The sequence below is a fragment of the Lepisma saccharinum genome, chromosome 24, assembly GCF_977018435.1.
Source record: "Lepisma saccharinum chromosome 24, izLepSacc3.1, whole genome shotgun sequence".
NCBI lineage: Eukaryota > Metazoa > Arthropoda > Insecta > Zygentoma > Lepismatidae > Lepisma > Lepisma saccharinum.
In genome coordinates this window covers 12,788,215-12,802,940 of record NC_139252.1, presented here as the reverse complement: position 1 = coordinate 12,802,940, position 14,726 = coordinate 12,788,215, and the positions used below count along the sequence as shown (strand labels likewise).

At 42.5% G+C, this 14,726-nt stretch overlaps 1 protein-coding gene across 1 annotated transcript; it reads left to right on the top strand.

Moving 5' to 3' along the window:
• The first annotated feature begins 2,668 nt into the window (after positions 1-2,668).
• LOC145978080 (uncharacterized) lies at positions 2,669-14,111 on the top strand. Its single transcript, XM_083110498.1, has 2 exons — positions 2,669-2,757; positions 10,216-14,111. The coding sequence occupies exon 2, from the start codon at positions 10,283-10,285 to the stop codon at positions 14,045-14,047; it is 3,765 nt and encodes a 1,254-aa protein (XP_082966624.1). The 5' UTR covers positions 2,669-2,757; positions 10,216-10,282; the 3' UTR covers positions 14,048-14,111.
• Positions 14,112-14,726: the final 615 nt, after the last annotated feature.

Here is a 14,726-nt window from a genome sequence, read left to right as displayed (position 1 = left end):
AAGGTCAAACACTCCCTCTTACGAAAATCCTGGACACGCATCTGCTACATCAGATTGCTAAGCCAAGCATTTACATACCTATCGCTATTCTGAGTTATTGCTTTGGAGAAGTAGCAATTATCCAATCCATATGTCATTCGCGATCTGTTTATGGAAACCTAAGGGTTATACAAGTACGCAATTACTTACAAGCGGATGCCACGGTCTAATTGTGGGTTGTGACTGGCTTCACTCTTGAACTTAAAACAACACAAGCAACCAAACCTTTACTTGTATATATTGTATTCGTTTATATACTATGTCAATGGCTGAGGGCCCCTTAAAGGCCTAATTTTCTCCGGGCTCTCCCGCACTGCGGCTTCTAGATCCAGCACTGAATGACGGTATCAACAAACTGATATCACGCTATGGCGAATGCTTAAATGGGCATGAAGTGGAGTGAAGTATGTAGTTCTCTGTAGTTTTCTGTACCATAAAAGATATTATTTGCAGTTTGTGTTTTACACCTAAAGGTTCCTTTTTACTGGATGACCCTCATATGTACAGAACACAAGATGAATACATCCTGCGAGACTGTTGCTTGTTCCCCTATTTGCTCCCTTGTCCCCTGTTTCACGTCTCGCAACATCTACGGCGTTTTTATTAACAAGAATTATATTTTTTAAAGTGATTTTAAGAAAGAAAATAAGATGATAAAAGTACAAAAAAATATATGTTCAATAAAAGAAAGCATACATTACATTCAATTATTGAGGTAGCAATAATGTTGTTATTATAATAACAACGTTACTTTACGTATTTTCTGGATAATTTAGGTGATGTCTCTAATTCCGAATCCTAGGCTGAATTTCACACACAAGGACAAACCAGGAGAGCACATAAATTGTAGAATGAAAAGTGTTGTATTCGCAGTTTAGGCAGCTGGAACGACCAAAATGGTTTAATGTTTTTAAATTTATAAACATGTTATATTTAGCACGTTCGAGTTACATGGTCGTTACGATTTTTAAATATTTTTCCTGGATTCATAATAATTCTATTTTCACAAATTTATGACATCCTAAATTACGTATGTCAACTGTTTACGAAACGCGTTTCTATTGTCGACTTAAGTAGTACAGCAAAGAGAATTCCACGCCCGAAAATGAGGTATAGTGAGGTACACAGTGTTGCCAACCTCTTACTCGAAAAAATAACCAAGGTTTTTCTTTTTCGGTCTAACCTAACCTCAAACAAGGAGCTGGCAACCTTGCTTGAGGCTTTTCTCGCAGTGTTGCCAGCTGGGGCTCGGTGGGGCTCAGTGCCAACCTCTTACTCGAAAAGTTACCAAGGTTTTTATTTCTTGGGCTAATCTAACCTAACGCGAGGAGCTGGCAATCTTGCTTGAGGCTTTTCTCGCAGTGTTGCCAGCTGGGGCTCGGTGGGGCTCGCAGTGTTGCCAACCTCTTACTCGAAAAAATGACCAAGGTTTTTATCTTGGTCTAACCTAACCTCAAGCAAGGAGCTGGCAATACTGCTTGAGGCTTGTCTTGCAGTGTTGCCAATATTTTACTCGAAAAGTTACCAAGGTTTTTATTTTGGTCTAACCTAACCTAAGGCAAGGAGCTGGCAATCTTGCTTGAGGCTTGAGGCTTGCTTTAATTAATTGCATAAATCAAGGTTGCCAACCTACTGGTATTTCTACCATGGTTTTTTTACAAAAAAAAGAGAGAGGGGGAAGAGTTAAACAACCGACAATGCTGCCAACACCTACCTATAGTTTTTCTTACTTGATAAGGGTTTAGCCAATTTATACACTGGCGTAACATACACACACTGTGCAATAGAGCCGGCAACAAATATATACTGCCGTAAAAGAGAGATGGCAACACAGTGCGTGTGTGCGTGTATAATATGTAGCATTATTAACTAGAGTGTGTTGGCAACCTACCTGCAATTAAAAAAAAACTAGAGACGTCAATGTTGCCGTAAGATAAAGAGGGAGACTAAGCTGGCAACAGTGGTGAGCGAATATGCCTTATTTCCAAGTTCTGGGCGTCAATGTATATCGGGATTTTTGTAAAAATCTTATCGCGGGAACGATGTGCTGCACATGCATATGCGCGCACCTGTATTGTGACGCAAACAAACAAATAAATAATTGTTGTTTTTTAGGATTCCTGGCCCCTAACCCCGCCAGGGTGCGTGGTGCCCAACCCAAAAAGGTTCTAACGGCTGCGACTCTAGATAGTCGCACCTCTGTAGGGTTTCACGTGTTTTTTTTTGTATGGTAGTGGTGGTGTCGGCAATAGTGGGTGGGTTAATTGTTGTCGTAATATTTTGGTTATTTGGCAAAATACTGCTAGTAACTAGAGGAGTTAGCGTGGGAACGTGAGGCGGCGGCATCTAATTATCTCCTTCGCCATTATCCCCACCGGAAGGTCTACTCCACCCAGTTACGGCCAGTTTTTTTTGTGCGGGTGACCTCGGTGGGAATAATGGCGGCGGAGACAATCAGATATTATCGCCTCACGTTCCCACGCTCATCATGATTTGGATCGCTGCCTTTGGAGCTTTCTGCGTCACTGGCGTGCCCAGCAGCGAAACCAACACAATATCACCGGAAGGTCTACTCCACCCAGTTGCGGCCAGTTTTTTTGCTATTCTTCGCACATCAGTTGCAGTCGAGTATTGCTACTGGGTAGTCGCATAAAAGTGTACGCTATACCAAGTGTAAATATCAAGTGTAATAGAAGCCGAATTAGTTTGGTCTGTCAGGTGAGTACCATATCAGCATAAGTTATACGCACACAAGTTGCTTGACTAGCTATAAAACTAAAATTTACGCAGTAAGGCTAATCGAAACTGGGTCTACAGTGGGATCCGAACCACTTCCACTGGGTATCGAACTTGGAGTTTACAATTATACAAGTGTACAGGGGAAATTTTATTTTTTTTGAATTTGTTGATACTCTCGATTGGATTTTGTTGTTTTAAGTCTATTTTATGCATAGTAAGGCTAATCGAAACTGAGCCTACAGCGAGATCCGAACCACCTCTGCAGGATATCGAACTTTGAGTTTAAAATTATACAAGTGTACAGGGGAAACTCTATTTTTTGAATTTGTTGATACTCTGGATTGGATTTTGTTGTTTTTTAAATCTATTTTATGCACAGTAAGGCTAATCGGGACTGGACCTACAGTTTCAAGAACTACTTGTGCGGGTATCGAAGCCGAGATTACAAGGCTATTGCAGTGCTATCGCAGAGGCTGTTGGAAGTACTGATTGATTTGATGTTTTAAGTCTATTTTATGCACAGTAAGGCTAATCGGGACTGGACCTACAGTTTCAAGAACTACTTGTGCGGGTATCGAAGCCGAGATTTTTTGATTATAATGCTACCGCTGCGCCATCGCAAAGGCTAGTAGAAGTACATAGTTATTCGAATCTTATTTATTTAGACTTACAGTCTAAAAAAATATCATGGTATTATTATTTCTGCAATTATTTGCAATCTTGGCCAGAGAGAGGAGAAGAGGAAAAAAAAATAATATTTTTGTTTCAATATCGAACCTATATTTTAAATTTATACATGTGTGTATGCGTGCAGGGAGTATTTTTTTTTGATCGGGTGGGTTGTAAGGTGAGTGAACATGTAGGAAAAATACTGGTATATTAATTGATTGATTGATTGATTTAGTTTATTTTATTTTGCGTTTTGTGCCTCTTGGCTAATTTGCGAAGATGGGGGTGAATGATGAAATTGATGAATGGATATTTACAAACAACCAAACCCAAACGGGATTCGAACCCGGGACCCTTGGCATCGCAGCACGATGTCCTAACCACTTTTTTTTTTTTTTTTTTTTTTTTTTTTTTATTTCCTTTACTATTTACATCTGATTATAACAAACTTTTCATGATTACTATACTGGTTTTACAAACTAGGATATATTACATTTAGAAAATTCGCATAGACATTGTTCTTTTTGTTTGCCGACATATTTTGAAATGTGTGCCTTAAATAATGCACAAATTGTTCATGAAAGTCAACTTGCTGATAAGTAGAGGCAAACCAAGCATATTGCCCTAGTAACCACAATACACTGTTCTGTTTCTTTTTAGGGAAATAACTAAAATTGGGAAACAGAAGATGATCAATTGTAATATTCTTCTCATTGGTACGACAGATGACACTTACGAGTTTCGCAACATATTTCCATGACGTAGCGGTTATTAAGCATTCACTGAGCTTATGCACTAAACTATCAGGCACGTTACATATTAAACATAATGATGAATCTGCCATGTTCAGATCATAGAGTTTCACTCGAGTCAGCAGTATTTGATGCACTATAACGAACCACGCCGATCGTATTCTTGTTGCGAGATGCCTCGCGTGTATATTTTTCCACACCACAGGCCAACGACCTTCCGGGTGTCTTGCAACTATCTTTACAGCCTGTTGAGACGCTACACGCATTCTTCTGTACATGTGCGACACCACTGGAACAGGCAGGCTAGGAGTTTGTAACAAGCCATAGCAGATCTCTACTAAGGTATCACGGAGGTACCTAAGGTTGTGGGGGAGGTTAGTCACGTTTATGGGGGGATCCAACTGTATATGGGCCAAGCAGTCTCGAAGAACATGACTTGTAAGGCTATCAGGGCTCTGAATCATCGTCTCTATGTCCGCTTGAATGCGGAGCGCCTGGCTCTTGTGGTGCAAGTGTGCAAGATTCAAGCCTCCCCCAGCATTATCTAAACACAAGGTCTCGTGATTTACACGTAACAACTGCCCATTCCAAACAAACCAGTTGACTGCACTTTTCAGCTTTGTTACATCCATCATTCGCATCGGAAGTATTTTGGCTATAAACCACACTTTCGAAAGAGCATACACATTAACAAACGTGACTCGTGATTGCAAGCTAATGTTTCGAAACTTATTAATTTGTAGCACTGCTTTTACACTCCCAATCACTCTATCATAATTTACTTGTATCATTCCTTGCAAAGAAGGCGTAAATACTACACCAAGTATTTTTACAATGTTTACAACAGGGAAGTGTTGAACTGGTGTGTGTGGTGGAGAATTATTTAAAAACATCAAACAGGATTTCTTTACATTTATGTGAAGGCCTGAATACACCCCAAATTCAGTCGTTAGTTTATGAACCGTATCCACATCAACAGGTGACTGAACTAAAATGGTGACATCATCCGCATAAGCTAAAACTTTTAGCGACTTTGACAGAATAGTTATTCCTTGTAACCGTGCTTCCAGAGAGGCAAGCAGGGGACTTAGGGAAATACAAAAAGCCAACATGGATAAGGGATCTCCCTGTCGGACACCTGTGACAATGCTAAGCGTTTTTGTTAGAAACCCATTAATCTGTATTTTCGATTCAGCATTGTTATATAGCCCTTGCAGTGCTGAGAGAAAATTCCCCCGTATGCCCCTTTTGTGGAAAACATGAAACATATAATTATGGTTCAGCGAATCAAACGCACGTTCGAAGTCCAAAGCTAAAATCGCTTGATCCTTTAACTTTTTCTTATTATGATTACTGGTAACCACTTCACGCAGCGTTTGCAACACTGCATAAATGTTTTTATTTTCACCATATACATATTGCATGTCCCCCACCAAGTTGCTTGAGTACGGCATTAAACGTGCAAGCATACATCGTGTGAAAATTTTATAGTCGGTGCACAGGAGTGTAATGGGGCGATAATGAGTGATCTCTGTCGGCTTTGCACATTTCGGTACTAATACTATAATACCTGTCTTGGAAGTCTTGCCCATTTTATGTTGCTGAAAGGCCGCGTTGACCCACTCAGTTAAAGTCTGCCCCACTAGCGTCCAAAATGTTTGAAAGAAGCACGTAGGAAGCCCATCCACACCAGGGGCGGAGAAAGGCTTTGACGCTTTCACCGCTTTATATACTTCTTCGAATGTGAAATCCTCATCAAGCTTAGTTCTATCATCATCGGAAAGTACTTCCGTAACTGCATCCACAACAGAATCATAATTTGAATTGGCAGGTTGGTGCTGCGAAAACATCCGAACATAATGCTCATATATTGTACGTTGTATGTCCTTAGGTGCTATGATTTTATTACCCGCTCCATCTGCGAGTTCAGTAATGAGTTTCCGTTGTGCATTTTGTCGTTCTTGTATCACGTGACTAATCGACACCGCTTCTTCAGGGTCAAACTGAGGCAGTCTACTTCTAATTTTTGCACCCATACGTTTGTGGGCGGTCATATTTAAGAGTATTGCTTGTATACGTTTAATTTCCGTATGAACCGGTCGTCCTGCCGATGCTTCTTCTATTAATTCACGCAACACACGATAATAAAAGTGATATTTATTATTCCAGTCACGAGACCTCTCTTTACAGAATGATAAACAGAAACGTTTAACTGCCGGTTTTAGGATTTCATCCCACCACCGAAGGATGTCAGTACGTCGAAGGCGATGCGTCTCCCAAAATCTCCATTGCTCATGAAATGCTCGTTTAAATTCCTCATCAGATAAAATGGACGTATTCATTTTCCAATACCCATATCCCCTAGGCACTAAGGGAAGATCAATGTTAATTGCCATTATCACCGCCAGGTGGTCCGAAAAACATGTAGGGGTGAGAGAAATCGAAGTAACTTTCTGACGCAGTGCCGGGGTAACATAGAACCGGTCTAGCCGGGACGCACAATTGTCTCTAATATAAGTATACCCCTGCTTATCAAAATATTTATCTGTCCAAACGTCCACCAATTTAAAACCAGACACCAATTTTTGGAGGGAATTAGATGTTGCAAAACCAGGACGTTGATCTTGTGGAAGCAAGACGCAATTGAAGTCGCCGCCACAAATGATATGTTCCTTTACACCTTGCAGTTCAGCCGCCACATCTGTCGCAAAAAAATTGTTCCTCTGTGATCTCTGATTTGTACCTGATGGGGCATATATATTGCATATCCAAACATTTGCCAATTTCGCACATATAATTCTCCCATTAGGGTGACACACAACGTTAGTAATGGGCACCGTATTTTTCACGAGAAGCGCCGTCCCCGTTGCCTGACAATTTGCATTATTATATACTACTATAGATGGGGGCAGTTCAAAATTTATCACTTGAACTTCCTGGAGAAAGGCTATATCGAGAGACGACTGGATAAAAAAGTCACCCAGCGCCTCTTGTTTATTCCTGTTTTGTAATTTGTTAATGTTAATCGTGCCTATTCTGAGTGTTGTAAACATATCTATTGTAATCGTCCTACATGTTATCAGGGACGCTGTATCCCCCTTATTGCCAAGGCTCTCCTTGTAACCATTATACCCGACATTTACACCACAATACAATAAAACCAATAGATGACAAAAGTACCACATCAAGTAAATGGAACAGAGTGGTACAAATCGTTGATCTTCTTTACAAAAAGAAGAAACTTATATATACAAAAAAAAAATATATATATACTCAATCACTCTATCATACCTATCAGTCCCCTATCAAAAGCCCTTCTTATAACCACAATCATTACACTCTTACAAAAATTACTTAAACCTCCTCAACATTACTACTCAGTCCACGCAATCAGTTTGTGGAAAATTTAGTACTATTAACACTGTTACCTTTAGGTACATTGCCTAATTTTTTTTTTCTAACTAACCTGTTTATAATCATGTTTAGTGTTGTCAGTATCCACTCCACTCTCTCGAAGAAATATTATAGAAGGTACACCTGCAGTATTTTTCTTCTTTTTTTTTTCTATGACGCACACGACAAATAACTTTGGATACTACACTAGGGGTGGTCACTCCTTCCTTTCTTCTGTTAGTGCAGATACCCATGGGTGTGGACTCAGGACTCCCCAGATACCTGTGGATGTTGAGGCAGAGCTCCCCCTGGTTTTTTCTTCTTGCTTATTGGCGGGACGAATCGTGGTCTGGATCGCTTGTGTCTTGAAGAGCGTCGTTGTCCTTTATCCGTGTTAATTGCCGGAAATTCATCCTCTGTTTTCGATTCATCCCCGGATCCACCTTCTGTGCCGGTGTCTACTTTCTGGAATTCTATCTTCTTGTCTGCTTCATTTCCGAGTTGTGAGGGAATTCCTGAGGTGTGTTGTACCTTGTCAGGTCCATCTAGTGTTGTTAAGGGGTTGGAGTTGGAGCTGGAAGGTTGGCTACTCTCTTCATTTTCACCTACACTTTCACCTTGTTGTTCGTTATGTATTTTGTCTTTTTCGGTGCTCTTCTTTTGGCTTGGGTCGTTTGGTGTTAACTGTGTTTGACGCTCTGGATCCGTAGCGGGTGTCTCTATTGTTTCATTCGTGAAATGGGGGTTGGATCTATGGCAATTGACCTCTTCTCTTAATGTTGTATTCGAGTTTTGGGGTCTTGTCAGTACTGGAAGTACTGTAGGTTGGGATACCATAGGGGTCGTTCCAGTGGTCAAATTAACAGGGACTCGTCCAGTTCTATTAACGCGGGGTCGTCGCGAGGGGCATTCTGAGAAGTTATGTCCCTCCAAATCACACCCACTGCACGTACGTACTTGACCAGAATAAGTTACCCAGTACCTGTCTCCTTGTATGGTAATGTACGAAGGGATTGCTTTCCGCAGGGCCATTTTAAACACAATGCGCCCCGTTCGTGTTCTATAAATATGTTCTTCTGAATACCTCTCTTCCTTTACGTTCAGCACTTCACCGTATTCACTAATTACATTACGAATCGCATCGTGGCTTAATTCGTCTGGCACTACATGCACACTTACAAAAACACTCTGCTGGTCTGCCCATTCCACGTCTATTTTATGCCGTCCGTCTGCATCATAATAGGGTACTTCAGCTCCATAATCATTTAATAATCGCTCACCCACAACTTTCGTTACAAATTTCACAAATACACAGTTTCGATAGTAATCAATTTCAAAACTTTGAACTTGGTTCGATGTCACACCGTACGTGTTATGAAACCACTTATGTAAATCCAGCGAAGTAGGTCTAGATTTTACACTACGAAAAATAAATTTCAACGTATTTTGTCTCTGTACCGGCATGTTTGTCTTCCTTCTAGTCTTTCTCACTTAGCATGTACGTACTACAAAACAGTGCTTGCTCAATTCAACTCAAGAGTATTTGCCTTACCTGCCACACGGAAAACAGCGAACGCGAAAACACGATCTGCACGCGGCCGCGTGTGCAGCTAGACTGTACCACTCGGCCACAGGGTCGGACAAGTACTGGTATATGCATAGACCAAAGTTACATGGTTCTAGGCCCCATAGGAGCCGAGAAAATCAATGTCTTGGAAAATGTCTTAAGACAAATATCTTAATCTTTAAGAAAGTCGACTTCCGGTCTGTCAAGATGTTACTTCCGGTCTGTCAAGAAAATTTTCTTAAGACAAAAATCTTAAGATGTTTTCCAAGACATTGATTTTCTCGGCTCCTAATTGAGCTAGGATGATGATTTTAGGTTTGTTGGATAGGATTTGACGAGAACTATTCGACTGGCAAATAAAATCAATTCCACCCCCTCAAGTTTCGGAAATACAGACAATTTTTTTATTTTTTGAGAAACTTGATTTGCTGGCTTAGTTTTTACCCTATTTCGAAAATTTTAATAGTATTCGATACAAAATTAGAAGTACTCTACAACCTAATGGAGGGATGATGACTAGTGCCTGCTGTTTTTGAGTTATTTTGGATTAAAATTTCAAGATGTAATTTCTAAGATGTTTTGTAATTTATAAACTATGGGTTGTAGGAAAACGATTCTTGCTCTATCTGCTATTGCCCGACAAATACTATAAACACAAATAAATTTTTTAAAAAAATAAAGATCGAAAATAATTTTGTTTTCTGAAAATAAAAAATATGTGTATGGAAAAAAATACGATTGTGTAATTTTTTTATGATGTATGTTTGCATATAAAAATAAGTATACCTGAAAGTTTTAGAATTTCAAAATAACTATATATATATTTGCTATTATATCAGCCAAAACAAAAAAAATATATATAAACAAGTATATTTTCATAGTTTCACACCTCTACTAGATTGGTAGAAAAATATACTAGTGGGCAATAAAATCTGAAGAAAATTCGTGTCTAGCGAAAGTAAGCTAAATAAAATTACACATACATACAATATTTATTGTGTTTTTTTCCATCTACAATCATATTTTTCTTATATATTTTTTTATATTTTTTTATAGAGTTGATTAAAACACATATTTGAGGAAGACAACGCTTCCCATATATAAATAAACATACCCCGAAAAAATGCCCTCTATGAAAAGTTGCCCTGTGTGCAAAAAAACTATATTAAGCAAAAATTTTGCAAGACATTGTCGCACCTGCGTGCCAGACAAGCATTTGGCTGCCACTGAACTGTGTTCCGGATGCAATAAACATATTACGATTGCGTATGCCAAGAAACATAAGCTTACTTGTCTAAGCAAAAATACATCTGGGGCACAGCCTTCGACCTCCACCAAGAGAGAGGCAGAAGCAGCCACCATCAATGCACCACCCGCCAAACGTGTCAAGCATGTGGCGAAAGCGAACCAGTCTGCTTTCCAGCATTTGTTAGAAGACTTTCCTTTTACTTCGGAGGACTCATGCGACGTGCGTAGCTTTTTGGAGAACGTGCAAGCCCAAATTATTTCCATTCTCGGCGATGCGCTTGCAACGCACTCTACCAAATTCTACGCATCGCTTTGTTGCTGGTACAAGAAGCCGTCTGATGAAATTTACAGCTTCTGCCACAACACCAAGGCGAAGACGCTGCATTTGGCGGATGTCGACAACCTCGAGGACATCTACAACAAGTTTGTCGAGGAGCTGCTGGCAAAGCAAGAAGAACATGAAGCTAAGGGCTCGGGGGGTTCGCTGTGTGGTGAGCCTCACGAGCTGCGCGTCAAACTTTCCAAGTTTGTGCCTCTCTCCGCCTCCAGCTACGTCCGCTTACCAAAAGCAATTGCGGCAAAGACGGCCGTCCTGAACATCCAAAATAAAGATAACAAGTGCTTCGTATGGTGTGTGCTTGCGGCGTTGCACCCTGTTCACTGGAAAAACCATCCACACCGAGTTAACCACTACCTACCCTATGAGCCAGAGCTGGAAGATGCCATTGCTGGGATTGACTACCCGGTGGAGGTCTCGGACATTCGCAAGTTCGAGGCCCGTACACACAACCCTCGGTTGGCCATCAACGTTTATGGCCTCACCGACAAAAATGTGGTGTACCCCATCCGGGTGAGCGACATAGACAACAATGATGCTCGAGAAATCCATCTCCTACTCATCAAGAACGAGACCCATCACCACTACACTCTTATTCGCTCCCTCTCTAGACTTGTGTCGAGTCAAAAAAGCAAGCATCATGGTAGCATAGAAGTTTGTCGAAAGTGTCTGATCACTTTTGACAACCAACAACAAAAACACCAGAGCTTACAAGAAGAAAACATCGCTGCCGAGAAGCTTGCTAACCACAAGCTCTACTGCAATGCCAACGAGCCGGGGGTGGCAGTCTTACCCAAACCTGGCACCGTGGAGCGTTTCCACATGCACGGTGCCATGGTGGAGCACCCCGCTATCATCATCGCGGATTTCGAGGCCTTCCTCAAACCCCTGTCCACTTGCGATCCCGATCCTGAAGTTTCTTCCACCACCCCTTACCAACTCCACGAGGCATCCAGTTTCGCATATGTTGTGGTGCGACGAGATCAACACATCGCCCCCGAGCCCTACGTGTACCGTGGTCCCGACGCAGCCAAACACTTCCTCGAGAGGATGGTTGTCGAGGCCATCGAGATAAGGAGGGTACTGTTGACCCCCAAGCCTATGCTCCCACTGTCCCCCAACGATCAACGAAGACATGACGAGGCCATCGCTTGCCCTGTCTGCGTCGAGGAGTACACCGCCAACAACCGTAAAGTCCATCACCACGATCACTTTAACGGTAGGTACGTTGGTCCTTGGTGCAACAGATGTAACCTTAAGGCCCAGGACCCGCACTTTATCCCTGTGTTTTTTCACAATGGCTCGGGATACGACTTCCACCACCTGATCAAGCATCTTGGGTACGACAACGCAAGAATCAATGTCCTGGCACAAAACGAGGAGCGTTACATCAGTGTGAGCAAACAAGTGCCGATCCCAGCATCCGACTCTACCGTCGAGCTTCGCTTCCTCGACTCCCTGAGGTTCCTCCCGGCAAGCCTCGATGCTCTCGCAGGGAAGCTTAGCGACGAGCAAATACTCATCACCTCTGCAAATTTTCCGAACTTGGACGTCGGTCTCTTCAGGCGTAAGGGGGTCTACCCCTACGAATACGTCACCGACTCTACCAAGTTTGCGGAGACGTTGCTACCTCCCCAGGCGAACTTCTACAGTCAGCTACGAGGCTCGGGCATCACCGACGAAGAATATCACCACGCCCAGTCCATGTGGTGCGAGCTGGGTTGTCGAACTCTCGGAGACTACCACGACGCCTACCTCAAACTTGATGTGACGCTCCTCGCCGACGTGTTCCAGACGTTCCGTGCAACCGCAATGAAGATTTACCAGCTGGATCCCGCCTACTTCTATAGTCTCCCCGGACTGGCGTGGTCAGCCATGTTTCTGGTAACGAAAATCAAGCTTGAGCTTCTTTTGGACGTGGACATGGTGCTGTTTGTGGAACGCGCTATCCGGGGTGGAATGGTCCAGGTGTCGCAACGGCACGCGCACGCCAACAACCATCACATGGCTACTAGCTACGACTCCACCCAACCGTCGAGCTACATCATGCACACGGATGTGAATAACTTGTACGGGCACTCCATGATGCAGCCACTCCCCTTTAGAGGGTTCGAGTGGGCTGATCCTTCCAACTTCGACGTTGAAGGTTTTGACGATTCGGAACATGGGTTCTTCGCCGAGGTGGACCTTGAGTTCTCCAAGAACGTGCAGGATTCGTTCTGCGATCTTCCCCCTGCACCCGAGTTCAAGTGTCCACCCGATTGCAACCAGAAGAAGCTCGTCATGGATTTCGAACCCAAAAAGAATTACGTCCTTCACTACCAGAATCTCCGGTGGTTGATGCAGCAAGGGGTCACAGTCCACGCAGTTCACCGTATCCTCAAGTTCGAGCATTCTCCGTGGTTGCGTCCATATATTGAAGTTAACACTGAACACCGCACCGCAGCCACGTCCGAGCTTGATAAGGATTTCTTCAAGCTCATGAATAATGCGGTGTTTGGCAAGACCATGGAGAATGTACGGAATCGCGTGGACATAAAATTGGTGACGAGGAAAGAGCGATGTCGTCAGCTTGTCGCGAGTCCATTGTTCAAGTCTCGAACAATCTATAACGAGCAGCTGGCTCTGATTCACATGAGGCAAGGTGTGGTGAAACTCACCAAGCCCATCTACGTTGGAGCCACGGTTCTGGATCTGAGCAAGCTCCACATGTTCGAGACATACTACGACATATTACGTCCACACTACGGCCACAACATCTCGCTTCTCTACACGGACACGGACAGCTTGGTGTACCACGTTCACACAGCCGACGCATACGGGGATATAGCCACAGTTCCATCTTTGGTTAACCTCTTTGACACGTCAGGCTATCCCCAACCGAACCAGAGCGGTATCCCGGCCCGCAACAAGAAGGTGCCTGGCAAACTCAAAGATGAGAAGGACGGAGATGTGATTCTCGAGTTTGCAGGTCTTCGCGCCAAGGCCTATACCATCAAAGCCGAGGGTAGCGTTACCAAGAAGGCCAAGGGTGTCGGCAGACAGGTGGTTCGGGAGCATCTCACATTCGAGGACTTCGTGGATTGCCTCAAGACCAGGTCGTCGGTTCTAAGAGCAGAACAGCGCATCCAGAGCGTCGACCATGTGTTGACCACCAACAAAGTGAGGAAGATTGCCCTGGATCCCAACGACGACAAGAGGTGTGTTCTCCAATGTGGAATCCACACACTGCCGTGGGGGCACTATCGCTTAGCAGAAAGCAAAACCTGCAACATATGCCCATCTTCAACAGAAGATTCATAAAACAAAAACAAAAAAAAACAAAAAAAATCATTTTGTTAGTTATTACAAAAAAAAACACTGACTGTCATTACAAAAAAAACTTTGACCGTATTTTAAATAACCAGCATACCTATGAATCTCTTTGGTTTCCGAAAACAAACCAACATGGAGACTGTACACCGCGCGACGACAGATCATGAATTTCTACCTTCCATGTTAACTAAACTCAACGGTCTACTGATTGTTCACCTTAATAGCATTTGGACGAAATTGGATGACGATGTAGGCAAGATGTTTTATGTCTTTAACAACAATTTACATTTTTACAAAATTCCGATCGATGGAAAACTTCAAATTACCGTGAATCCGGAAAACGTAGGCGAAATCAAAATATCTACCGGCAAGAACATTTTTCGAATCAAGCACGACAAGATGCTTTCTAACATTACGTACGATGTTTCTGCAGGAGATTGTTTATACGTGGAACTCCTAGGAGATTACGACAAACTTATTCCTCTCTTCGTAGAATTACGAATCGTCTATCCTATTATAAATAACCGTTAACCAAAATGCCTAACGATATTTTCGGCAACACCAAGCGTGTAGACCACGCAGAAGAGATTCTCATGTTGGACGTCCGAATTAAAAAGTTGAGGAGCGATTTGATTGCTTTGCAGGAGACCTTAAACAAAAGTTTAGA

Excerpts from the sequence above, each read along its gene's own strand:
- LOC145978080 (XM_083110498.1), top strand. The coding sequence starts at position 10,283 with ATGCCCTCTATGAAAAGTTGCCCTGTGTGCAAAAAAACTATATTAAGC.